General features: G+C 50.8%; 1 protein-coding gene across 10 annotated transcripts in view; it reads left to right on the top strand.

Moving 5' to 3' along the window:
* The window catches only part of FHL1 (four and a half LIM domains 1), a 29,156-nt gene that overhangs the window by 8,694 nt on the left and 1,551 nt on the right, over positions 1-18,911 (top strand). For 7 of the 10 annotated variants that reach the window (XM_018924942.3, XM_018924948.3, XM_018924944.3 and 4 more), the window contains 4 exons: positions 15,993-16,174; positions 17,129-17,306; positions 17,796-17,965; positions 18,528-18,714. In XM_018924942.3, the coding sequence (XP_018780487.1) occupies positions 16,019-16,174; positions 17,129-17,306; positions 17,796-17,965; positions 18,528-18,714 (691 nt within the window). In that variant the 5' untranslated portion in view covers positions 15,993-16,018. Of the gene's footprint in view, positions 1-3,179; positions 3,243-8,935; positions 9,051-15,992; positions 16,175-17,128; positions 17,307-17,795; positions 17,966-18,527; positions 18,715-18,911 lie in introns of those variants that run through there. The other 3 variants (XM_009099785.4, XM_009099786.4, XM_050974358.1) reach the window with 2 other exon arrangements.

Raw genomic sequence — 18,911 nt, 5'->3', positions numbered from 1 at the left:
GATGTTCCTTTATGTCACCTCTTTTCTGTGGGGGGCAGCACTGGATGTTAACATTTGGGAGCAGGACAGACATCCCTGCAGGTCTTCCCTTGTCCTCCCCCAGCGTTTCACCTTCTTGGTACCAAGGTGTGTTTGCCTTTTGCCTGTCTCTGTCTCTAAACCCACTGTTGCTCTTTGCAGATCCTGGACCAAGCCTAACCTTGCTCAGCCCCAGCACAAAGCAGGCAAGGCTCCTACCAGGCTTCCTTCTAGCACAGCTGGGAGTGTCTCAAGGGGTAAAACTTCACCAGAGGAACAGCAGAGTCCTTGCTGTTGCAGGAAAACCCTCCATGATTTGGAAACCTCCCCCTTTCCCCATTGTCCTGCAGCATTCCCAGAGGGACGTGGTGCTTGTGGGCTCTCATGAAATGCAGTTGCACAAGCTGGTTTTCAAAGAAAGCAAACCACTGTTTCACATCTGGTTTAACTTTTTGACAGTTTTCTCTGGTGTTTGGGTGCAATTAGCACTGCTTTTCTGTCACGTGGAGCCCCTCCTCTAAAGGCTGGATGTGGGCAGTAGCTGCAGAGCTTGCAGTGCTTGTGTTGAGAAGGGCTGGTTCTCTTTGCAGTCTGTGTTGCTCGTTATCCCTGAATTTATTGTCTCTCTGCTACTTGAGAAAGAAAACAAAATAATTTTTTGGGCCTGAATCCAGCCCCAGAGCAGGGGATAGCTTAATCAAACACACAAGCCCTTTTACCAGCTCCAGTTGGTTTATTTCTGCTTTAAAAATCAAAAACTCTTGTAAGTATCTCACTTCTCTTTTTCTGAAGTTTGTGTTTTTTATGAATGTACCCACTCACAGGCTTTGCCAATTGCTCCAAGAGTCAGCACTGGTAGAAATGCAGCAGCATGCAGAGCTGCTGTGAGACACTTGGCAGAGGAGAGGAGAGGAGCCCTTCCCTTGGCTCTGAATGCCCTGGCCTGGTGCAGGGGGGAAATGAAGGTATTAAATTCAGCAGTTTCAGTAACCACACCCCCCCCTCCTTTGACCTGAGCTGTCCTTTACCAAGTACTGATCTTAACGTTTCCAAGACACTAAAGGAACTCAAACTTTGCTAGGTTACCAAAAAACTAGAGTGGGAGTTGTTGGGGAGGAGAATTCCCCTGCTTCCCTCCCCAAAACAGCCTCTGTCCTGCAGATAATGACATTCAGCTGGGATACCACAAACCAGGGCAGGGTTCTGAAAACCATTCTGGGCTGGGACTTTGGTTGTGGATGAAATTGAATCCTAACCCTGATGAAAGATTTAAAGCTATTTGTTTCTTTTTTTTTTTTTACCATTTGAGCCCATGTTTTCTAACCAGCCCCACAGGTAAATCTTTCCTGTGTAGTCCTTGCCCAGCTCTGATCTGACATATTTCCAGAGAGACTAAGGATCCTTATCACTTTATGAAAAATGAGATTTATATTCCTGTATCACACAGGCACTTTGAAAATGTTATCCCTGACTCCAGATAAATGGCTCATACATTTTAATGCCATTATTAGAAATTGAATTGACAACACTTATCCTCAGTGGAAATTGCTCTGCAGCTCAGGGGAAAATGTACAGAGAGCACTGGTGGAGACTTCAGAGAGCTCTTGTCATCTTGAGATGTGTGTGCTGCTGGTGCAGTGTGTCTGCTGAATGAGAAGAGCAAGGTTTGATATTTACCAGAAAAAGGGGAAAGCACAAGTCCAGAGGCTGAGACAGCAGTGGGGTTTCAAACATCCTGAAGATCTTCTGGGCTGAAAGGGAGAGCAAAGTGGTGGGGAAACATGGGCTGCTCTGGCCTGTGTGTCCCAGGGTGTTGTGGAGATGTTGCACCCAGGTGCTTTATTTGCTGTCTTGCTCAGGTTGGTGACAGAAGCAGCAAGGAACTGCAACAAGGAAACCCACTCAAACCAGGTTGCTTTTAGAACAAAGTATTTTTAATTGGGAATAAACTTGCCAGAACTGGCTGATGTCTGCTCCTCTCAGGGGATGTGGCCTTTGACATCAAATCTCTGCAGCCTCTGAGTTGGGAGCACCTGAGAGTGGAGGGAGGAAGGGGGACACAAATGGCAAAATACTCAATGTGTGCCAAAGAAGCACTTGTGAACCTGAAGCCACTCCAAGGTGAAGAGTTTCCACTTCTCCTGCCCTTGTTGTGCAATGTGGCCCAGCCTGGCCTGGCCTTTGTGGTGGGTGTTGGGGTGCCAGGAAGTTGACCTCTTCTTCCATTTTACACTGCACTTATCTGAAGCTGGAAGTGAAATCAAACCTTCCTAAAGCGGAGGTTTATGAAAATAACTCTTGTGACTAATCCAACCCCTTAGGCCTTGCTGGAGGAGACTTTGCAGCTTTGTTTTTCCTTGTAAAGAATGCTCAGCATATGTCCTGACAATTAGTCAGAGTGCCCAAAAATACCCATCAGCCCTGCAAGCTGATCCCTTCAGCTCCTGGAGCTGAGACAGACACTGGGTTATGCACTGGGGGGCTTTGGGAAAGGTTATTTTTAAAATGGCCACATAACAAGGGTGATCTGGTCCTTTCAGCCACCAACTCTGGCTAACAACTGAGAGTGCAGATGGCCGAATGTTGATCTTGCTCGAGGGGACTGTCCTGCCCAGGGTGTTGGGCTGCTTCTCCTGCTAGAGCATGTGCCAGTGCCGGCTCTGTCAGCTCTAAATCAGTGCTGAGGGCATGGCCCTGTGGCCTGTGCCAAGTTTGGGCAGTGCTTTGATGGTGTGCTGGATGCCAGGGAGTCTTCCCAGCTGGCATGCCAATGCTTGGAAGGGCACGTCCTCATCAGAGAGGTGGCCTGTCTTCACCCTTAGCCAGGCAGCTCTTTCCTGAGGGCTTTTGCTTTGCCCTTCTCTGACCACCTGAGCTGATGTTTTCTATCCTCAATGTCTCTCACATGCTGAATTTCTGGAGAATGTTTTGCCAGAATCACAGTCCAGCCACAAACAGCCCTTTCTCTCCTCCCCTGAAAATCAAGGTCTGGACCAGGCTCCTTGGTGCCACAGAGCACTGCTGGTGTGGGGATTTGGCTTGGCCCCTGTCCTGTGTGGGCAGAGGATGGAGGTCTGCAGAGCCATCCGCCCAGCAGCTTCCTGGGGATGTGGTATTTTGCTAGAAAACATCACACAGAAAGCATTTCCAGGCTTTGGAGGAAGAGCTGGGCAGAGCCTGCAACACCCATCTTGCAAGTCTTCCTTGCTGCCAGGTCCTGTTGGGTGAGCACAGGAGGGTGTCAGGGGATGCTGGAGAGTGTGTGTGTTCTGGCTGATGCCTGGGTAGCTGCTAATCTCTGACTCCTAGTGGGTAGATTTCCAAAGAATGACCCAGCTTTCAAACAGTGAAGCAAACCAGTAGCTGAACTTCCTTCCATGAGCTCCACAGTGAGCTGTTTACCCTCTCTGAGGCAGAGCACTGCCCAGCCAGCTGCTGTGCCCATGAGAAGGAGCTGGGAGCTACTGGAAGTGCAGAGAGCCTGCTGGACACTGTGAAATATTATTTCAGGGATGGCTCACTCACTGCTTGGTGAAGCCCTGACATGAGCATTTATTGTGTGGGTATGGCAGGATTATGTTGCTGTGCCTGTTCCTCACACCTCATCTGTCCTGGGAAAGACTGCTGTGCTGCCTGGCTGGGTCACTCTGGTGTTTATTTGACAGGGACTTGAGTTACTTTTCTCAGCTCTGAAGCTAGGGCTAAGGCACAGAGGGAAAGCTGTGACTGGCAAATATCTGCCTCACGATTGGCTCCACTGGTCAATCCCCCTCCCCCTGAGTGCAACTGAACTTGAGCAAAGACCTAAATTTGGCCAAGATGGCCCTAAGGAACTCCACTGCCCTAAGTGGAGTTTTGCGGAGTGTGAAGTTTTGGGGTAATGGTCTGGGGAATAACTGAGTTCTGGTGCAGTTGGTTGGCCCCATGGCTCCTCCCAGGACACATCACCTGGCAGAAGGGACTGAGAGTCACCACAGCACTGCTGGGTGGGTCTGTGTGTGACACAGTTGTAGGGCTGCTGGGGAGGAAGAGGTAAATGCAGTATTTGAAGATTTTTAGCCCAATTTAGCCTGATGCTCTTATGAGGCTTCTGAATCAGACCAGTCTTGGCAGTACATGTGGCCCTGTCTCCTAAGAGGAGTAGAGGAAGTCTTTGTCTCCCCTTAGGGTTGTGTGACCTCCATGGACATGTTCACACCTGTGGTCCTCACCTTGCAGTCCATGAAGGGGCTGTGGGCAGCCTGCTGAGCCTCCAGCCCACTGCCTGCACACTCACAGCAGAGGGACTTGGCAGCCAGAGCTGGGAAGAGAATCATGGCTCACGTTTAAGCAAGTGCATTTAAAGACTAAGACATCTGTCTTTCTAAGAGATTTTAAAAACTCTTCAGCCTTTTGGGGCTGTTCCTTTTTGAGTTTGCACTGAAGGTCTAAATCTAACTGTTGGGACTACAGCAGACACTCAACATCCTCAGTGCTGGGAAATGCAGCCTTGGCATCTTTTCTGTAATGCAAGAAAGAGGAGCAGGGATAGGAGGAAATTGACTTTATTTTGAAGTTGATTCAAAACCAGCTCTGCCCAGCACCTGCTGCAGCCTCTCCTCTCCCCAGTCTTCTCTGGAGCCTGGGGCTGCCATGGGGCTGTTTGATGCCTGCATCCCACCTCACTGCCATAGCCAGCATGGGGAACAGGAGCTGAACAAAGCCTTGGAACTACAAAGCAGCTCCTGATTTATGCACAGACACTCCCCCAGGCCCCAGTGTCACTTGGCTCCAGCAGCAGTGAGAGGTCTGCCATGTCAGCAACAGGTGAAGGGAAGAAGTGCCAGTCAGGAGTGTGTGTGGAGGGGAGCCACAGAGCAGATGGCAGCAGGGAAATAAATTTGGAGCTGCCACAGGAATAGTCCTGGAAACAGTCCAGCCTGTGGATGGAGGCAGATGGGGAAGGACTTGGTTTATATCTCTTCCTGGTTTTCCTTTTTTTCACATGGGTTTATTTCCAGCTCTGTTATCTCTGACCATTCCTTCCTATTGCTACGCCCTTATCCATTTTTCCCCCTCTTCTTATCCTGTCTTCTCTTCCACCTTTTGTTTCTACTCACACTCTATCTGAGCTCCTGGATGTTGCCCACCCTGCATCTGCTTCCTTATAAACCTATTCCAGATTCCTCTACCTCTGAAGCTGACCCAAAAAACTTCCCTTGGCACTGAAAGGCTCAGCTCACTGCTGTGACCCAGCTGTGACCCAGCTGTGAGCTGGAGCTCAGCCTGGAAGAATCCTGCCTTTGCACATCTTGCCACTTTCCCTCTCTACTGTCCCTGTGAGCTGGTTCCCTGGGAACCCCAGGGCTCACCTGGAGCCTGGGGTGTTCATTCCCCTGTCCCTGCAGTGATGTCCTTGCTGGTTTTGCTCTGGATGTGGGAACATCCCAGTTGTCTCTGCCTTGTGTTCCTGTGAGTGCCTGTGGGATGCTTCAGGGGTGCTGAGGCACATCCTTGTGCACAGAACTGGTTTTGAGACTTCTAGGGCATTTTTGGGACGCTTCACATAGAAACTGTGCAGATTTGAAAGGATGAGGAAGAAAATTCCCATTCAGGTTCAGGTGTGAGTGTGTCATGCAGGGTCTCTGGCTGGGGGGACAGGGACCAGCCCCCCCTGCAGTGTTTTCTGGCTGATGTGCAAACACTGCCCTGCAGTGCCTGCTGCCAGTGCTGGGAGCAGGAGGAGTGTTGGATACTGAGTGCTTGGAGAGCTGGATCAGCCCCCAGTGCCAGTCCTGGTGCCAAACCTGTCCAGCATTTCTTTGGCACTGGGGACTGCTGCCTCTTATGTCTCTCTGATGGATCAGCTACAGCTGCAAAGATCTTTTCCTTGGAGAAAAAAACTGTATCTATGTCCTCTCTCCTCACAAACCAAACTCTCTTATTGGTGGACTTCCTGCAAACTTTGCCCTTTTACTAGAACAAGAAAAGAAATGGTTTTTAAAAGCTGAAGAGCCAAGGAAGGTTTATAGCTGAGGTCTGCTGGGCAGGAGTGCTTTGCTGTGGGAAGGCACATACATGCAATCTGAGACATATAAAATAAAATTTAAAAAAATTTTGATCTTCCCTCAGGTCAGGAAGGGTAGGGAGCAATGTGGGACTCTCATTTTCTGGGGAGCCTGGTGAATGGCAGTGTGCCCTTCTGTGCAGGTGCACTGTGCATTGCCAGCAGCATGTATGGGAGCAGGAGGCACAGCATTACTTTAGGAGGTGCACAGGTGCTCTACTGCTGGTATTTACTGCTGCTTTCTTTGATCATGGTGACTAATAGTTCATCAATGCCTGGCTTAGAGCAGCTCTCTTTAGGAGTTTCTGCCTGTTGAATGACAGCAGGATGTGTGAGCAAGCTGAGAGACCCAGACCTTTTCTGGCAGGATTCTTAGGGCAAGAAAATACTCTGGAAATCACAACGTGAATCATTTGTTTATCCCAGTGGATGACACTATGCCCCAGCCATGCTGCTCTGCAGTCAGACCCGTTGGGTGGGATCAGTGTGTCCAGGACAGCTCCCTGGAAAACCTACAGGACAGGTTTAATGTTAAAAACATGACATCCCAGGCCTGCTGTGCCCTGCTGTGCACTCACTGGTGTATTTGTAGCACTCTTCCCTCTGGGACCTGTGGGTGCACAGGCAAGGGCTCAGGCAGGGCTGGCACAGCTCCATTCTGGGGCACCCTCTTTCTCCTGGGAGTGTCTGCTCCTTGACATGTTTCATTGGGCACTGATGTCTCTCCCTGGCACTTGTGCTACGCTTGCAGCACCTCTGTGTTTAATCACCTGGGCTTGTGTGGATGAGGACAGTCTTGGGAAGGAAAAGGGAATTGTCCAAAGTTATCTGGCTAAAACCAGGCAAGAAACCAAGAGCAGCAGGAAGATTGTTCCATTCCTGCTGCTGGACCAGGAGGCCAGAGATTCAAACAAAATGGCCTTTTAATTAAAAAGTGCTCTGTGGCTTTTTAGAGTGAGCTGTGCCAGGGAGTTTCAGAGGCATTCACACTTCTGGGTCTCCCTCCTGTTTCTTGGCCAAACTTTCTCCCTCTCCTCCCTGCTCCAGCCCAAGCCTGTTGTGATGCTGTGGACAGACATGTGTTTGTGCACATGGAATGACACCCAAGTGTCCATCCCTGCTCTCCACACCCCTCTGCAGCTGCCAAACTGCTGCTGGCTGCAGCCACCTCTGCTCGGGGCGTGGCAGGAGCTGTCACCCGCAGAGACTCTGCTCCATTAGCCAGGATGGGAGCCAAGGCTTCTGCTGGGAATACCTGGGCATTCTGGGGAAAGCAGGAAATGACAGCTGGGTGGGAGGGTGCCAGGGCTTTGTGTAGGGAGCTGGAAAGGAATGAGAATGGTTAATGGTGCAAACTCTACGTGCATTGCCAAAAATGAACTCATGTCTGTAAATATTACACTGTGCACAGCAAGATTAGAACAGGAAAATACCAGTTGTTATGGTTCCTGTTGCCATCTGAATTATGCAAACAATTTGCTGGAGTTTATGGATGAGTGGGGCAGAATAACATTGGGTTTTTCCTCAGCAAAGTGTTTCAGTGCATCAGTATTTTAGCACGTTTCCCAGCCTCAATCTGCTGCACCAGTGGATCCATGCTGAGCTCTTTTGGAATGGCATGCTGTCAAGAGTGGCCTTTTCCAGGCCATGTTGGAAACACCATGTCAGGTGCCTGGTGAGATGCTGAGCTTGTGCTTGTGCTGCCTTGGAGGGGGGGGGCTAAGATGGGTGTGAAGGCTCAGGGGCTCACCAAGCCCAGTGCTGAGGCTGGAGCCTGTGGCTGAGGAGCTCCTGGGAAGCAGAGATGTTCCTGGCTGTAGCAGAGCTGCTCTTCAGAGGCCAGACACCACCACGATGGGCTCCCTGGAAGGAATGATAAACATTGGCTCTTCCCAGTGGCTGTCAGGGAGGTTCAGTGACTTTCCCACGGCCGTGCAGTACGTCAGTGGGAGGCAGGATTAGCAGCTGGGCCTCCCTGGCCCCTGGCCCTGAGCGTCCCCAGCAGTTGCATAACCCAGGGTGAGTGTGGAGCTGCTGCAGCCTGGGGGTCCCCACAGGAGGGACCCCGAGCCACAGCTCCCTCCCCTCCTGCTGTGACTTGGGTGGAAACAGGTCAGCTGGAGCCATGGAGCTGGGATCTTCCTGAGAGCTTTGGGGACACCTCAGTCCAGAGGACAGAGGTGTGATCCAGTGCCTCTAAAGCCATGCTAGATGCTAGAGAACCCCATATCATCACACCCATCTTTCTGCTGCTCTTCAGGGATTTGCTCCCTTTGAGCAGTTAATGCTGTGAGCTTCCTTAAGGAAAAAGCTGGGGAAGGACCAGAAATGGCAGTTTTACTGGCAGTGAAACTTCAGCATGAACTTTCTCTCCATGTTGAGAGCAAATCCAACCCACCCATGAATGTATGTGCTGGTATTTCTGTGGGCTATCAGCTGAGTCCTCTGGGGTACAGCCACATCCTTTCTGGGCCAGAAGACAGCCCCTTGCTGGCTCCTGGGGCTGCAGCCCCCCTGGCCCCCACAGGGCTGGGATCACCTCTTCCCTGCTGCCATGGCAGAGCAGCATTCGTGTTGGGTCTGTAATTTAGCTCAGGACTGTGACGAGACACAATCTCACTCTAAAGCCAAGGCCAAATAGTACCAGCATGGGGTCAAGTTCATGAGTTCATTCTGCCTTTGGGACTAATTTGGGTGCTGAGTAGCTGGGCAGGTATTTGACTGTTGCCTGCAGAGACCTAGAGGTCTCAGGATCCTATTCTTCTCCCTCAGATCACCTAAAATGGTAAGAATTTCCAAGGGGGATTAAGGTTGAGATCTCTGGGGAGGGGAGTGGACATCTGGTAGGAGTCCTGTCCATATTAATAGCCTCCATTTAAATATATGTTATCAAATGGGGCAGCTCCTTATCAGCCTGTGAACTCCATTACCTGAGGGGCTGCTGGTGACTTTGGGCTGCTGACCATGGCTTTCCACAGGCACACAGGTAAAGTGGCTGTGCTGCCAGGTGTTGTGGGAGTACACCTGGTAAATGGGGAGGAAGGTTTTGCTAAAAGTCTCCTGTGCCAGAGAAATAACTTTGAATGCAAACTTAAACCCCAGCAGTCTGCAGCTGTAACTCCTGGTGGCAAATGGCTGATAACCAGTGGGAGATTGGTGCTGGAGCACAGTGCTGGTGGCCTCGTTTGTTTTGTAAAATGCATTGGATTTTAAATGTTTTTGTATCCACTGCTGTGGGAAGGCTGGGGCTCAGCTAATATTTGAGCAAGACTTGGTGAAAATGGGGGACAATTCTCCTCCTTGTAGCAAGATTATTGCAGTTAGCAGAGAAAGCCAGGACAGAGGGGAGACCAGAGTGTAAAGCCAGAGGGTTTGATCTGCTCTGGTTGGAAGTTTGTGGTTCGTTCCTCTTCTCTGTTTGTCTTTTAGTTCAGATGGGCTGACCCTTACCAGTGATAGGAAAATATTAATTTTTCCATTAGCACTGGCAGGAATCTTGAGATCATATTTTACATGTCAGGATGGGTGTCTTCCCATCCTGACTCATTTCTCTAGCCCTGCAGCTGAAGACAATCAGAAGCTCTTTGGGAATTTTGAAAGCCTATCTCCCTCTTAGCAGCTGTTTTTGTGCATATCCAGGGTGTGTTCTCAGCCCTAAGCACAGAGGCAGTGCCATTGTGTCTCTTGGTGAGACACAGCCCCACAGAGGGTGGATGTGCTGGGGACAGGGTGGGCACAGCTCCTGTGGCACCAAACTCAGCTGCTGCACACCAGGAGCCAGGGGTGCTCCTGAGACTTGGCAGCAGAGAGACCCCTCAAAGCTGGGCAGAAGAGGCACAGTTTGCTGCTCAGGTCCCTGCTCACCTTCCCAGGTGAGGCACACACCTGAGGCTGCTTGCACAGCACATAACTGCTCAGGATTTGCTGGTGGGATGCACATAAATGTTATGCAGGGCACCACTGTGAGTAAAATCTGACTTCTGTGGTATCATTTGATTTAAGAAGATGTTTAACTTCAGCCCAGGAGACTGACCAATGCTGTAGCATCCTTCCATTACACTCCCAGCTATGTAATTTTTTTCTTTCCCATCTTCCTCAGGGGATGTCCCCTGATGCAAGAGCTCACAGACTTGATGCTCTGCTGTGATATAAAATGCTCCAGGCTGTTCTGAGCAGGTGCTGAGGTTGGACTGCTGCTGCCAAACTGTCACAGCACAGTGTCTGATCCTGCAGACCACTGGGAACCCCAGGGCAGCCGTGGGGGTATCACAGTGCCTGCTCAGGGTGGGGCTGGATCCTCCAGAGCCAGGAGGAAATCTCATTTTGGCATTTGGGAACACCTGGGTGTGAGATGGGCATCCAGCTGCTGAGGTAGGTGAGACCAGTGGTTAGCTGGGAACACAACAGGGGAGTCTCACAGGGCAAAACTTAATGCAGCCACAAAGTTAGTTACTGACCAGGACTTGCTTTGTTTTGAAAGGTTTGGACTTTGTTGCTTAAATGCTGCCTGAAGTGCTCAGCCTTACTCAAGGCAGTGGTGCCTTGTTAGCCTTCACTGAGTGCCAAAGCAATCCCTGGGGAAAGTGTTTACAGGGCTGCACCCGTGATTTTTAATAAATGGCATGTCCCTACTTCCCTGGGGAACTGTGAAGATTTAGTAATGACTGGGATGTGCTCACACATGGTGGCAAGAGGACCGTAGGGAATGTTTTTGGCAAGTGCCTGAGGAACTTGGAGCTGTTCTTGCTCTAAATAAAGAAGCTTTCCTTTTATCAACAGATTAGTTTTTGAATTATAGAGTATGAGACTTGCACGTGCCCCAGCCTGGCAATGGGAGGGCACAGCTCTGGTATTTTCAGTCCTCCCAGCAAAACAACCTACAAGAGATTTCTTTTCTTTCTTTTCTTGGGCTTTCCAAATGTTGGCTGCCCAGGGCATTGTGCCAGTGCAGTCCTGAGTGTCACTTTGCATTTGGGATTAACAGGACCCTTCTTTTAAGGGTTTCTCAGGTATTTATAGCAAACCATGCGGCCTTGCATAGAGGAATGCTGAGAATGGTAACTCAGGTGACAGAGCAGGGCTGCCAGGACTGATCTGAAACAGGCAGGTGTAGCCAGTGCCTGGCAGTGTGGGGCTGCATACTCACTCTGCTGAGAAAAAATAAAACTAATGTAGAATCAAAAAAGCTCTTTTTCTTCCATGTGCAACTGTGTGGAGGGCAGAGGGTTAACAACTCCAACCTCATCTTCTTTCTTAAGTGGCAGAATAATCTGTAAAGTGTAAGTACAGCCTCTCTGGTTGTGTTTAGAGACTACACTTCAAGCTCTTCCTTGGTGGTTTATCACATTTAAACATATTCCCCAGAGACATTAACACATAGCCTGTGCTAAGTGCTTTGCTTATCAGCTGTGCTTCAGCTTCCTTCCCTGAGTGCTTTGGTTCCACTTATTGTGCAAACCACTGTGATGCTGCTTTGGGTTTTTGGCTGAACTGGGATGAACCAGCCCAGGAGGCAGGGGTTGTGTGGGTGCAGCAGTTTTTGTGGGGTGGCCCTTCTTAGGTCTGTACCCTTTCCATGGGTACAGACCTAAGCTGGCCATGCTGCAGGGTGCAGATGTGGCCCCGACCCTCAGTCAGCCCTGTGGCTGCTCAGTGTTGATGCCCCTTGGAAGCCCCTGGGGCCCAAGTGTTTGAGATCTCTGAAGGATGGAAGGTGTGGCTGCCCAAGTGCTGGTTTTGTAAAGTGGAAGATGCTTTCAGGGGACAAGTGGCAAACTGGCACCTCTGTGTCAGGTAAACATTAGGGCTGTATTCCAGTGGGTCTTTGTGCCAAATACCCTGATATCTGAGAAGGCCACTGGCCTGGCCTTCTGCCCTCCAGCTGTAGCCAAATCCATCAGGGAGCTCCATTTAGAGACCACCCTGCCAGGGCCGGTGGGACAAGGATCCCTTGCTTAGAGTGAGATTCATTTCTGGAAGTATGGCTGCATTTTTCTCCATCTCATTGAAGGTCCTCTAGGCTATTTAAGGATGGACACATTCTGCATTTTCCCCTCCCCCCAGCTGCCTATGTTGCTGTTTTCACCGGCTTTCTCTCCAGCAGAACAATCCTCTCACATGCCTGGGAGGGGGAATAGCTTCAGCCTGTCCATGCTTTTCCTCTGCTTTCTAAATCCCATGCTATGGCCTCAGTGTCAGGCTGACATAGGGTTTGGATCAGTGCATGTCCTCAGGGTATGAGATTCTCCTGGGGCTAAAAAAGAGACCAGGCTGTCACCTCAGAGATGCCACAGTCTGGTGTAAAGGTACAGCCACAGAAACTTGTGTTCAGGTGACTTCCCACCTAAAACACCTGCATGTACTGCTCTCATTTTCAGCACAGCAGTGTGAGAAGAAGCACAGAGGTTCATTGCTGGTTTGGTGAGTGCTCTCCCTGGTTTTGGGTTGCTGTAGCACTGTTGTACCCCTGGTGTGGATTCCTACCCTGTGCTCAGGATCTGCTGCATGGGAAGGGATGATGAGGGCACTGAATAAAGACCCTGAGGAAGTGATGATTTTTCCATATACCCAGTGTACCCCTAGTTTCATAACTTGCCTACTTTTCAGACAGTAAAGACAGGCCAGGGTTGATATACCTGGAAGCTCTGGAAAGTTGTGCTGTGGGGACCTGGTGCAGCTGGAGGGTGAACAGGCTATTTAGGAGATAAACAGCTCCAAACCCATGACCTGCTGCCAAGCAGGCTTCAAAAATACATTTATTTTTATACAGAGCACAAGAAATATCTGCTCTGTTTACCTTCCATGAGAGGGGACAGGACTGCTGAGGGGACCAGCTGTAGGACACTAATGAAGCTGAGCTCTGAAGTGTCCACAGATGTTTGCTCCATTTGGGAAAAATAATCTGGTGGTCCAGCACAGCTGCTACTGGCCTGGGGCTCCACTCTGTCACACACTGGTGACTTCCAGGGCTCTTGTGCACCCCACCCTGGCTGGGCTGGTCCTGCTCCTGTGGCTGCTGTGGGCTCTGGGCATGGCACAGGTGAGCAGAGCCCACAAGCAGCCAGCACGTTTGCAGGGGCAATGCAACCACTGCAAGGGGACAGAGGTGCCTCTCCTGGCTCCAGATCAGGAATTCAGGGATGATAGTGCCGAGGGCAGGAAACCTCTGGAAAAGCTAGAAGCAAATTCAAGCCCCTGCCTGGGCATGAGAGGGGCTTTCTGGAGTGTGAGATGGCACGAGGGAGGCAGAAGCTGCTGGCACAGCCCAGTCTGGGGGCCCCAGCCTGGTGTTAATTTGCCTGTGGAGCTGCAGAGCTGCTGTGATAAATGTGTCTCACATTAGCAGGTGATGTGTTATGTGGGAACACAGGGTTGTGCTTCTCCCTGAGCCATGCTCTCAAGATTATGTGTTCAGGCTGAAAGCAACCCTAAACCTGAGATCAGGGACATTTCAATACCATTTGCCCTGGGCTCTGCAATTCCATTTCTTCCAAATAAAACCCACCTGCTTGCTAGAGCTCTGCAGAGCTGGTGGTGGCTTACATAGTTTCCATGTTTCCCAGCTGTTTATCTGTTTCATTTGCTTGAACAGGTACCTCAAAGCCCTTGGTGTAGTTGTCAGCAGGACATGGCATCCCCTGGCCTTGCCAAGGGATTATTTCCAGATCTGGGTCCCTCCACAAAGTACAATTCCTACCAGCCTGGCCTCCAGCCTGCCTCTGTCAGTTTTAAGGGCAGAAATAGGGTGTGAACAGAGCCTCTACCTCTGCTGCAGCCTCCCTTTGTGAAACTTTTCTTTAGGGCTCTCTGTCCTGCTCTCTGAAATAGAAATCCTTCAGCTTCTTCTGGCCCTATGTTATTGAGAGGGTGACAAAGAGGAGATAGCATGAAGACTCTTGGATTTTCAAGCCTGTGAAGTAACAGTGTGAGTCCCACTCTTCCTGGGCCCAGATGTGGCAGATGCTCTGCTGTGATGGCAAAGTGTTCATGTGTCTGCTCCTCTGGCTTTGTACCCAGCAGGGTTGGGCTGGTCCTGGTGTGCTGCAGGGCTCTGGTGAGGTTGGGCCCTGTACCTGATGGTACATCTGGAATTACTAGGGTGGGCAAGTGTCCATGCAAATCCGGTGAGTCTTAGGCCTTAACATGGCAGACCAAGAGCATCCTGCAGCCAAGGGCAAGCCCAAAAGGGTCCCACTGACCCTGCCTTGTTGTGAGGGCCCAGCCAGGAGTGACACACCCTCTCTGCACCCCAGAGCCCCTTCAAGTTTGGTGAATAAAGGCACATTGTGCTGGGCTTGGAGCAGCAAGGCTGGAATGAGCACTGTGGTACCCCTGAGCTCTGTGAGGAACAGAATCCAGGGTAGCCCCAGGGCTGCATGGGGTGGTCCAAGGTGAGGCCATGTGATGGAGGCAGCAGCAATTTGCATGGCCTGACTCTGTCCTTTCCCTCCCTTCCTCTGTCAGGAACATTTCCTCTTAGCAGTGCCTGCTGCCAGAGCACAGCCACATTTCCCATTGGGTTGGTGATGATGCAGAAGGTTCAAGGCTGTGTCCCTGTGTGCTGGCTGTGCAGGGAAATGGGCTCTGCACTGCTGGGGCTCTGGGGGCACCAGGGCCAGGGATGGAGCTGCCTCTGTGGGACTCCATGGGCTTCTGTAGCTCTTATGTTCTCTCCCTGGAAGTGCTCCAGGCCAGGTTGGATTAGGCTTTAAGCAACCTGATAGAGTGGCTGGCACCCCTGTCCATAGCAGAGGGTTTGGAACAAGATGATCTTTAAGGTTCCTTCAAACCCAAAGCAGTCGAGGATTCTCTGAATCCTGACAGAGCCCTTGTAGCCCCTTGCAAGAGTGTTGGTGGCTTCTGCTGAGGAAGGGTGCATGGAAGAGAGGGAGCCATTAGCAGGACACTGGGAGTGCAGGAAGGGATGGGTGTCTGGGGAGAAAGTGTGAGCCAAAATGGAAAATCCTCCAGTCAAGATTCCCCACGCCCGCTGACAGCTCCCTGGCCGTGGTGGAACATCAGACCTTGGCAGAGCCTTGATGGTGTGGACTGAAAAATATCTCTCCATGGAGGCAGATTTTTTTCTTGTTTTTTTTCTTTATTTTTTTCCCCCTTATGATTTTATATGTGAAAGCCTGGTGAAAAGAGGCAGCTGGAAGCTGCACAACTATCCAGCACAAAAGGCCTTGGAGGGCTGCAGCTGGCTGTGGGTTCAGACTGAAAACATGGAAACAATTCCACTCTGCTCATGTTTGTTGGTGATTTCTGCACACAAGTGATGTGGTGCCTCAGCCAGGACCTCACTGAGGCCTGCAGTAGAGAACTAAGGGACTCCCAGGGAGTGATCAGGTGTCATTACCCTTGCTCGATGTGCAGCATGTAAGTAAACCAACCTAGCATCCTTCCACTTAACAAGGGGATGGGAAAAAGTCTGATTTGAGACTCTGCTCTCCTCGATTGGAGCTCCTTCTCCTATCAAGGAGCCACCACATGCTCATTCCTGAGCCACGTTCCTCGTTCCTCGTAGTGATCTGCACAGCCCCAGGAGGCTGGAGCAGCTGTCAGGGCCTCAGGGCTGTGCTCTTGCAGGGCCTGGCAGCTACACCATGGGCACCATGTCTGAGCTCTTCAGTCAGGGCCTTGGGGCTGTCCCCTCAGGGCTGTGCTCTTGCAGGGCCTGGCAGCTACACCGCGGGCACCATGTCTGAGCTCTTCAGTCAGGGCCTTGGGGCTGTCCCCTCAGGGCTGTGCTCTTGCAGGGCCTGGCAGCTACACCGTGGGCACCATGTCTGAGCTCTTCAGTCAGGGCCTCGGGGCTGTCCCCTCAGGGCTGTGCTCTTGCAGGGCCTGGCAGCTACACCGTGGGCACCATGTCTGAGCTCTTCAGTCAGGGCCTCGGGGCTGTCCCCTCAGGGCTGTGCTCTTGCAGGGCCTGGCAGCTACACCGTGGGCACCATGTCGGAGCGCTTTGACTGCCACTACTGCCGGGACCCCCTGCAGGGCAAGAAGTACGTGCAGAAGGAGGGGCGGCACTGCTGCGTCAAGTGCTTCGACAAGTTCTGCGCCAACACCTGCATCGAGTGCAAGAAACCCATCGGGGCCGACTCCAAGGTCAGTGCTGAGCTGCTCAGTGGGTGAGGAGAGGAGGCAGAGGCTGAGCCCCCTCCTGTTTGCTCTGGTCAGGCTCTGAGAACTCTTTGGGAGTCCTCTGGCCGCCAGCTGTGTGCTCTCTGGGCAAAGAGCGGCACTGGGGTGTGCTCATGGTGGGCTGCTTGGGCACAGGATCTCATTTCAGGATCTAGATCCAGCCACGTGACCTGCTGCAAATACTCAATTGCCCTGCAGAGAGAGCTGCAGGGAGCTGGCCTGCACAGGGCCTGCAAAATTCATGGGCAAAGCACTGAGGTCTGATCTTTGTCAGTTTGTCAGATGCTTATTGCTTCATGATGGAAATCGAGAGTTCTTTCTGTATATATATTTTGAGAGCAGTTGGATGGCAAGACGGTTCTGCTGGCTTTTTTTCCTTATGTTAATTTATAACAGCATCTCTGATGTTCAGACACTCTTAACACCAGGCAGGACATGAAGAAACACAAACTGCAGGACCTGCAAATATCTGCAAACCTGGTGGCTGAAACTGTTTTGATCTCTGCGAAAACGGGAAATTGGTTTGTTGCTTATGTATAGAAATATGGTGTTACTGAAGTCATTAGCCTACAGCTTCAGGGCCAATTAAATGGTTATGGCAATAATAATGTACACCTGAACTAGAGGGAATGTAAGAACATGAGAACTTGCAGAACCTCAGATCTCCAAGCTGTTGGTTTGAAGCATCTTCTGCTCCCCTGAAAGTCAAACGGAATGTTGATTGTGTCAGCGAGTTTGGTTACATGTTCTTTCCTTAAGTGCTTGAAGAGGAGCTGTAGCCCTACCCACTCAATCAGACAAACTTAGGAACAACAAATCCATCCTTTACTGCCCAGGCTGGTGAGACAGGAGCTTGGCTTTAGGGCTGCTCTGGGGGAAAAGCTTCTCACTCCATCCCTCCCTTCCTGTTCATTGCAGGAGCTGCATTTCAAGAACCGCTACTGGCACGACAACTGCTTCCGCTGCTTCAAGTGCTACACGTCCCTGGTCAACGAGCCCTTCATGCTGAGGGAGAACAACAAGGTTTGGTGCAGTAACTGCACTGCTGCTGAGGATGCACCCAGGTGTAAGGGCTGCTTCAAGCCCATTATTGCAGGTACTGTGCTAGTGATGGGTCTGAGGGCCATGTTCTGCATCAGGGCATGACCAGGGTGGTTTATCAGGCTGTGGAGGCTGCAGTTAGGGGTTTGAGCATCACAGTGGAAGGCTGGAGCACCTCAGAATAGTAAATTTTGACTGCTGCTCTCACCTGTCCAGTTTATTCAAGTGTTGAAAGGGTGCTTTGCCATGAACCCTCATGTGGATAGCTGACCCTCATGTCAGTCTTAAACTATTTATACCAAAATCTTTGCTTGGTAAATCAAGGTCCTAAAAGGCTCAGGCAGCTGATACCTGTTTTAGAAAAATCTAGCAAGCCCTGGCTAGAATCAGCTACAGAAATTACCAGCTCATCCTAGTCTACATTCCAGTGGAATCTTGAGCATAGCTATGGACAGGTCTTGCCCACAGATATTACACTGCACAGGGGGAAGGGTTTGCCACAGGCCTGAAATCTCACAGGACAACTTATTTTTATCTGTTGTAGGAGACCAAAATGTTGAGTACAAGAAGATGGTCTGGCATAAGGACTGCTTCACCTGCAGCCAGTGCAAGCAAGTGATTGGATCTGGGAGCTTCTTCCCCAAGGGTGATGACTTCTACTGTGTCTCCTGCCATGAGCACAAGTTTGCCAAGACCTGTGCTAAGTGCAAGAATGTAAGTCCTTCCCCTGTGCAGAGGCAGGTGCCAAACTAGCCCTCATGTGCCTTTTGGGAGCTGGGAGGGTGAACCAGCAGGCAGACCATGCTGAAGTTGTACCAATGCTGATGTTCCCGCCCTGAGATACCAGTGCCAGCAGCTGGTGCAATAATGGGAAAGCCAATGGTTCCTGTGCATTACAGGATCTGGGCAGGGGTGGTTGGCTTAGCTGATGGCAACACTGCAGAAACCAAATTATTCCAGTCTTGCACATGCCTTGGGGTAGTTTAAGCTCTGTAGTGGTACTGAATATTCAAGAAGTGAAACAGTAGCTGATTTACAACTTCTGCAACTGATTAGTGTGGAATTTCAGTTACTGCAGGTAAAAGAAAGAATTATGGCAGTGCCAGGATGTGGGATTTCAGGTTAGAGGGACTCAAGTGCACTGTTTAATTAAATTTTGACACAAACTTTGCAGAGATCCTCTCCATGACAAAGCTTTCCTACCCTACACCCCATACTTGTCACCTCTCTTCTTCCCTGCTGATTCTAAACCACACCTCTGCTCCTCCTCTCCCAGCCCATCACTTCTGGAGGCCTCACTTACCAGGAACAGCCTTGGCATTCCGAGTGTTTCATTTGCTCCAACTGCAAGAAGCAACTGGGTGGGAAGCGCTTCACAGCTGTGGAGGATCAGTTTTACTGCGTTGAGTGCTACAAGGAGTGTGTTGCCAAGAAGTGTGCTGGATGCAAGAATCCTATTACAGGTATGTTGGCTTAAATGCAGCTCGAGGGCAGTGGGTGCTGAAGGTCAGGACAGTGATCCCCCAAAGACAGGGAGCCCAGGGACGGGTAACATCAGAAGCAGGTCTGGTAACCCAAGCCCAATCCCAGCATTTTACGTGTGATCTGACTCTTGAGTCACGTGCTTGTGCTGGATGGAGGCTGAGCTGGTAACTGAGCT

This window comes from Serinus canaria, chromosome 4A (genome assembly GCF_022539315.1).
Source record: "Serinus canaria isolate serCan28SL12 chromosome 4A, serCan2020, whole genome shotgun sequence".
Lineage (NCBI taxonomy): Eukaryota > Metazoa > Chordata > Aves > Passeriformes > Fringillidae > Serinus > Serinus canaria.
The sequence above is the reverse complement of the archived record's forward strand: the minus strand, read 5'-3'. Positions and strand labels throughout refer to the sequence as shown.